We start from the raw sequence: 7,844 nt of genomic DNA, 5'->3' as shown, positions 1-7,844 counted from the left end.
CGCACTGTGCTCCCTGACGCGCGCGTGCGCACTGTGCTCCCTGACGCGCGAGAGCGCCCAGCGCTCCGGCCCGCCGCGGGCCGCCCCTCCCCCGCGCGCTCGGGCCCCTCCCACTCCAGCGCCGCCCGACGTGCGCCTGCGCACAGTTCTTCGGCCCGCGCCGGCCCCGCCCCCCACGCACTCCGGGGCTCCCCCTTGTGGCCGGTTGGGACCTCCGAGGGGCTCTGGGCCTCCCGCCGCTGCGGGGTCCGATGTCCCCGCGGGCTTGGGCTCCCGCCTTGTCCTGAACCGCCGTCTCGTGGGCTTGCTGGGCAGCGGGCGCTCGGTCGGCCTTCCCGGCGCTGGGCGGGCCGGAGGGAGCCTGCGGGACGCCTGGGCACGGTGGGCGGGGCTCTGTGGGCCGGGCCCGGAGACGTCCCGGGAAACGGAGGCAGCTCGCCAGCCCCTTCCCGCAGAGGGAGGCGCCTGAAACTGCAAAGCGACCCCCGGGGACGCGGAGAGCGAGGCTGCTTGGAGGCATCGCGACCTCTTCCACTTCAGCCACACCGGGACCCAACGCCACATTCCAAGAAGAAATATGTGTACATGAATTTTTAAAGGATTGCAGACTTACTGCAGAAATGACGGAAAAAATACAGAAAAGTAGAAAAGCAATTTTTCCTAGTACTTAAGACGACTACTCATTATTTTGTTGTTTTTTTCTGGGCTGAGACGTTCATGCGTGCTTGACAACGTAAACCATCTTCTGAAAAAGAATTGTAACGCCCAACCCCGACAAGGATGTGCTCTTCTTAGAGTAGGCTGGTGGAACAGTAAAATGGAAAAACCATGAAAAGCAATCTGGCAGTTACTACTGCCGTAAGAAAATAATCCGTATCACCCAGACTGTTTATGCACTAGTGTTCGCTGAAGTATAAAATGGAAAAATTATAAAGAATGGCATAGATCATTATGCTGTTGTTACCGAACCCACAAGTGGGGTTCAATGTTGCCCGCTCACAGAAAGCCAATTATTGGGACAGAGGAGTGTCAGGAGGAAAGGATTTATTTCCGTGAACTTGTCAACAGGGCCGAGGAGGTATGAACTGCCTCAAATCCGCCTCCCCCAGCAGCAAGGTCGGGGTTTTCTGCAGGAGAAATGAATAATGCACCAGGGATGTGAGCATCACTGTGGGGGGGGGGGCGGAGTGCAGGGCACACAAGAGCAGTGAGAAATCATGCTAGTACATAGGTCCCATGATCAAAAAGTGGCAAAGTCCCTCCCAGGGTGGAGATTTTAGTGTTATAATTAACTAGGGGTTAACACTGGTCTGTCTTTCAGCCTTGTGTGCAGGCTCAGTGGGTCTCGCTTACCTTGTCTTCGCTGGACAAGCAGGGGGTGTGAGACTTTGCAGGAGGTTCTGCCTGTAAGGCTGGTGGCAGGTACCTCTCCCTTCCCTAATGAAAAAGAAGAAGTCCCTCCTATCCCTCAATACCCACCCCAAAGCTGAAACAAAGAAATTCCTCACTCCTGGCACCGACATCTCCTGACCGAAGAAGCTCCCATCCCCCAGCCCTAAGAACCTATATAAACCCACTCAGACTTCTGGGTGGGGTGGCCTCTCTGGTACCACTCCGTGGGTCCCGTGAGGCTCGCCCGGGTCCCTCTCTCGGGACTCGTTACCCCCACCTGGGAGCGCTCCGATAAAGCCTCTTTACTTATCCCTTTCAACTCTGCTCCTCTTTCTTTCTCTGGCGCCAGCTACTTCAAAGAAACCTTACACTACCATTCCTGGGAAAGAAACTCAAAAGAGAATGCATTAGTGCAACAGAAAGTTACAGGGTTCTGGTCAGCAAATTTTGCTAGAGTTCTCTATTTTCTGCCTAATTGAGACTGTAGCTGCTAAGTTACCAGGACTGAGATAAATCTCACTGTCAAGGCCACTTAGAGCTGCCAGCCCCAGCCACAATGTGAACACTGAAAACTCATTTGAAATATGAGGGAACTAAACTTTATTGAGAAAACATTTTCTTGCTTATAGAACTGGTTGCACTGTTCCATTACAGAGAGTTTGAGTTTGAAGTGAAAATGCTGGCACGGGCGTTGTTGGGAAGCAAGGAGGTTACAAGATGTACAGTACATGATTTCAATTACGTGACACCTGGCAGTATTTCCAGGTGTGTGTGTGTGTGTGTGTGTGTGTGTGTGTGTGTGTGTGTGTGTGTGTGTGGTTAGGGTTGGTGGTAGGTAATTTTAATTTTTTTTAATATTTTATTTTCCAAATTTTGTATCATAGACATATTTCAGAAAAAAATACTTTTAAAAATTGTGTTTGAGAGACTGAATACTAAACCTACCATGGCCAGTGTATGACAATAGAACTCTGACCAGCACCCTCTGCAGTAATTGGGCCCAAAAGCTAAACCAGGCCGGGCGCGGTGGCTCACACCTGTAATCCTAGCCCTCTGGGAGGCCGAGATGGGTGGATTGCTCGAGGTCAGGAGTTCGAGACCAGCCTGAGCAAGAGTGAAACCCCTGTCTCTACTAAAAATAGAAAGAAATTATCTGAGCAACTAAAAATATATAAAAAATTAGCTGGGCATGGTGGCTCATGCCTGTAGTCCCAGCTACTCGGGAGGCTGAGGCAGGAGGATTGCTTGAGCCCAGGAGTCTGAGGCTGCTGTGAGCTAGGCTGACGCCACGGCACTCACTCTAGCCTGGGCAACAGAGTGAGACTCTGTCTCAAAAAAAAAAAGAAGCTAAACCACAGCCTCTGCAGCAGTTGAGGGAGATGGGGAGGACTTGGTCACCATCCTCCTCCCATTTTTTTGTACCCTGCCCCCCAACCTGAGAACCAACCCTAGAAAGTCAAATATGCTCCCCAAATAACTCACATAAAACATTCTGCTTCTTGTTTGCTCACCTCCAGCTTTCAACAGCCTGCAATCAGAGCACACCAAAAGCCTTCCCGGTGCTCTGCCTGCCTTTGAGTCTGCCAAATACAAGCGGTGGCCGACTCCCTTGCTATATAGCAAGCTCTGAGTAGTCTTATTTCTCATTTGGGTGGTCTTCCTTTATTTCCACGTTTGATTTTTTGTGGGTGAGAAAAGGCGTCTGCAAAGAATGTTTTATGATTAATGAAAGGAGCAGAATAAAAAATTTCATATATAGTATCAGTTCATCTCTGAAAAAAAAAAAACACCAAAATACCAAATTATTACTAGTCTTAAGTACTAGGAAAAAGTGCTTTTCTACTTTTCTGTATTTTTTCCTCCTTTCTGCAATAAACCTGTAATCCTTTAAAAATTCATGTACATACGTTTTTCCTTGGAAATTATAAGAATGGTGAGTGGTTTGGTACAACTTAAAAGACAGGGTCTCTCTCTGTCACCCACGCCAGTGATCCTCCTACCTAAGCCTCCTGAGTAGCTAGGACTACAGGCTGGAGTCGCCGCACCTGGTAATTGTTTTACTTTTTGTATAGAGGTCTTCATATGTTGACCAGGCTGGTCTCCAACTCCTGGCATTAAATGATCCTCCCACCTCAGCCTCCCAGAGTGTTGGGATTACAGGTGTGAGCCACTGTGCCTGGCTAATAAGTGGTTTTAAAATACAGTCATTCATGTTTACTTATATAAAAATATATTTTAAATTTTTATGGGTATTATTCACATATTATTTGATGTTATTGTTCTGGTTGTTAAACATTTTGAATTATCTTCCCAGGTTGAATGATTGCTAGATAAAAGTACTGTTGTACGCTTTTGTATATTTTTATCATGCGAATAGGCTAGATTCCTCTTTTATATTCTTCCCTTTAATTTCTTTGGTGTTCACAAGTTTATTCTTCCACATGGTATATAAAACATTTATCCAAATTCCAAATTATTTAAATCTAATTGAATACAATCAAGTTAAGACTTTACACTGCCAAATGTCTGAGACTCTTACATATTTAAGAATTACATTACAGGCCAAGAACGGTCTTTTTGGTATGAATCCTTTGAAATTACTTTACAGAAGTTTGTGTAAACATTTAATACCAGACAAGAAATTATATTGCCTGATTTGTGACTTTTTTTTTTTAAAGAAAAAAACCCTAGCTCCATTTCCTGGATGTTGTTTTGCTGCATTTATTGAGAATATAACAGTTCTGTTCTATGTGACTAATGTAGCACTTGTGAATAAGGTAAAATCATGGAAAGCATCATTTTTAAGATCAGCTACAAAACCCCTAGAGACAGACAGTAGATGAGCAGTTGCCTGGGACTAGGGGTGGGAATGGGGATTGGCTACAAATGGGCCTGAGGGGTCTTTCTGGGGTGACGGAAATGTTCAAAACCTGCATTTGTGGAGATGGTTGTCCAACTCTACAAATTTACTAGAAATCACTGAATTGTAACTTAAAACAAGCAAATTTTACGGTATGTAAATTATACCTTAATAAAGCTACTAAATTAAAAAAAAACAAAAGCCAGCAGCCACAGAGATATGCAGTAGCCCCCATCTGAGGTTTCACTTAGTACAGTTTTTCTGTGGCTTCAGTCACCTGTAGCAACCACCCTCAGGAAAATAAGTGAGTACAGTACAGTGAGATGTTGAGAGAGAGACCACATTCACATAGCTTTTATCACAGTATATTCTCATAATTCTTCTATTTTTATTGTTGTTACTCTCTTACTGTGCCTAATTCACACATTAAACTTTATCCTAGGTATGCATGTATAGGAAAACATAGTATATATAGGGCTTGGTACTATCCAAGGTTTCAGGCCCCCACCCAGGGGACTTGGAACATACCCCTGCAGAAAGGGGGGCTGCAGCATCTTTTAGTAGAAGCAAGAGCAGCCCTGGGCACTGTACACAGTGGCCAGCTTTAGCTCTTGCTGCAAAGTGAGGGGTCCTTGTGATTCAGCGCTACGCTGGCTCAGCCCACCGGTTGCCTGTGCTCCACAGTCTGCTTCCTGAACCCCAGGCCAGATGGCTTTCTGCAGCCCAGCCCCAAGGACTCACTTCCTGTACCAGGACCCATAGCCTCCCACCCATGGAGATGGGCAGGGATCAAGGTACCTCCAACCGCAGCCCTGCCCAGCCTGCACCAGCACCTTCTGTGTCCCCATCCAACTCGACAGGCCTCACACTCCAGGGAGACCTAGTGTCCTGAACTTCCAGAGCACAGCCAGGGCCCTGCACCTGGCCCCAGGAGAAGCCAGGAAGCCTAAGCAATGGGCGAGGGCCACAGTAAGGCACTGTACACGGTGTGGGTTTCATTTCTTTCAGGGATTTATTAAGGCATTTGAGCACAGTGTCATTTTTAGCCAACTGAAATGAATCCAAGGAAATATATCAGGACCTGAGGGATGTGCTTTAAAGTTAATGGTAAGGATGATGAGCTGAGAGAGCGCGTAATGTCATGCCTGTGCGTGGCACCCGCCCTGTGATGCTTTCTGCCTGCTCCTTAGTCGGGAGGCTCAGGCTGGAAGGCTCCCGGAGAGTACCCTGAAGCTTCCATCACTTTGGTGCCCAACAAGCACATGACCCTGGACCATGCAGCTGCAGGAGAGCGGCCCATGGGTGGGGGACCAGCATGGGGCAGAGCAGCAGGAGGCAAGTCGGGCATATCTGAGAGCCCCTAACACTGTGCAGGGGCGGCTAGGTGCCAGGTGGGCTCCCACTGGGTGGAGGGGGGTGGGGACACCAGCCTCTTCCTGGACCTCGGGAGCAGCAGGAGATGCAGGCCTGGGGAATCCATCTAAGGCACCTGTGCCTGCATCAGCCTTCTTCCCACTCACAACTCATTGCTCCGGGGAGAAGAGGAAGGGCGTCTTGACAGAGAGAACAGAAAGGGAGGAAGGGCAGGAGGAGGCGAGGCCTCGGGCTGGGGCTGTGCAGCTACAGAGGTCAGCCCGAAACTCCAGGCTGCTCATGGTCACTGGAGGTGCTGAACTGTCGCTCCACTTTCTTTTGGTCCTTGATCTTGAGTCCAACATCCACCCTCTTCTCAAAGAAGTTCACCAGCACGGACTCTGTCAGGACAGAGGCCAGGATCTGCTCGAAGGAGATGCACCAGTCGGTGTCGACGGCGCCCCCGAGGCGTGCTGTGGGGCTGCGGGCCTCCCCGCCCACCAGCACCGTGTCATCTGCGAGGTCCTCACACTGCAGGGAGCCTGTGCTGACCACCGAGTAGGAGGACATGGACATGTCGTCTTTGGTGTCATCGTCGGACAGCAGCTGGGAGGGTGAGCCCTGCCCCTCGCCGCTGCCCCCCTCGACCACCACCTGGCTCTCCTGCAGCGCCTTCCCGGGGTGGGTGTCTCCACCAGCTTTGGCCCGGGGGTCCCCCACGGCTGGTGGCTGGGGCTCTTGGGCTGGGTCCTGATGGGACTCAGGTGCTGGTAGCTCAACCTCCGTGACAGCATCATGGTCCCCACTGTGGGCACCATCCCTGGGCTTCCTGCCCGAGAACTTCTTCCCCACCTCACCGATGCGGAGCAGGAGGCTGGCCACTGTGGCGATGGCGTGGTACAAGTCCTGCTCCATGGGGTCTTCACTGAACATGTTGTAAAGGGTCTTACACAGTTCGATAAATTGCTCCTTTTAAGGAAAAAAACAAAAAGAACAGGGAGATGTAAGAGTTGGGTCAGACTGCCCCCGTATTGGCCAGACTGGCCATTCTAAGAGTACTGGGTGTGGTCTTGTGAGTCATCTCCACAAACCCGTCCCCATCATTTCCTCTTCCACAGATTAGGATACAGGCTCAGAGAGGGAGAGTGACTTGACTAACGCCACACAGCTCTTCACAGGGCCTTCTTTTCCAGCGCCTTTTAGCACAGGGAGGATGTGGTTCTGACCTGGAGTCTCTCCCCTTAGCGGAGACAGACATATTTCTATCACGACTTTCTAAACCGTCACCACAAGGACTTCTTTGTCATGTCTTGGAATCACTTTTGGCTTTTTATATTTTTAATTAGAAGCAACTTCAACTCTGCCCTTTCAGGAGGCTCTTGGAGGGCGACAGCAAGGTGAGTACAGGCTGGGTTAGCTGAGGGCGGGTGGGGAGGGCAGGTCCTAGGTCCTTAAACCACATACCCAGGCCTCTGTGGCTGACAGTGGGGTGAAGCCTATTCCTCGGGGCTTGCGGGTGGGAGCGTGCTCAGACTGCAGGGTCCCCTTCTGGGCACAGCCAGGGCAGGGTCTGGCTTCAAGAACTGCCTTGGTTGGACGTCTGCAGTCTGAACCATGGGGCTGCCATTTCCGGGCTGCGAGACCCTTGCCAAGACGCCAGGCTGCAGGCAGAGAGCCCAGGGTGAGCAGTGGGCCTGCACCTGCTGGGCAGGGCCGGGGAGGGGCAGGGAGCGTGAATGCTTTCTTGCCAGAGGTGGCGTCTGAGTCTCTGGCTACTGGGGACTAACCTCCCCCAGTGCCTCTCTGGTTCAGGGACGCGGACTGAATCTGAGTGAGCTGTCACCATGGAAACACCACCTGTTCAATGCCTTGGAGCCACTGACCGCTTGTCTTTCCAGAATCATCACTGACTGCTGCCCAAGACTAACGGGCTCTGGAGGCAGGGAGGGAATTCCCACCCCACGGGAGATGGCAGGAGCGAGGATGGTGTGATGCTGCACTGTCGGGTCTCGGTGAGAATTCTCCACAAATGTCAGTCTTGAGGTCCAGCTACCTGGTTCATCTTGGGAAGATCCTTGATCGTCTCCTTCTGAGCCTCCTTCTCCTTGGCCCACATGCGAAGGTAGTGCCGGTAGTCCGGAGGGCTGGTTGCCTTCTCCTCTGTGAGTTAGAAGAAGAGATTAATCTTCATCTGTCAAATGAGAGGGAGAGGGCTGGGGGCTGGCGACAGGGAGCAGTG

The 7,844-nt window shown here is 50.7% G+C and overlaps 1 protein-coding gene across 6 annotated transcripts in view; it reads right to left on the bottom strand.

Annotated features, from left to right (window-relative positions):
• Positions 1-5,241: 5,241 nt before the first annotated feature.
• TBC1D9B (TBC1 domain family member 9B) overlaps positions 5,242-7,844 on the bottom strand; it is a 38,452-nt gene continuing 35,849 nt past the window's right edge. For 3 of the 6 annotated variants that reach the window (XM_045527720.1, XM_045527721.1, XM_045527722.1), the window contains 2 exons: positions 7,659-7,765; positions 5,242-6,574 (listed from right to left, as the gene is read on the bottom strand). In XM_045527720.1, coding sequence (XP_045383676.1) covers positions 5,882-6,574; positions 7,659-7,765 — 800 coding nt within the window. In that variant the 3' untranslated portion in view covers positions 5,242-5,881. Of the gene's footprint in view, positions 6,575-7,069; positions 7,267-7,658; positions 7,766-7,844 lie in introns of those variants that run through there. The other 3 variants (XM_045527724.1, XM_045527725.1, XR_006729265.1) reach the window with 3 other exon arrangements.

This window comes from Lemur catta, chromosome 16 (genome assembly GCF_020740605.2).
Source record: "Lemur catta isolate mLemCat1 chromosome 16, mLemCat1.pri, whole genome shotgun sequence".
Taxonomy (NCBI): domain Eukaryota; kingdom Metazoa; phylum Chordata; class Mammalia; order Primates; family Lemuridae; genus Lemur; species Lemur catta.
The sequence above is the reverse complement of the archived record's forward strand: the minus strand, read 5'-3'. Positions and strand labels throughout refer to the sequence as shown.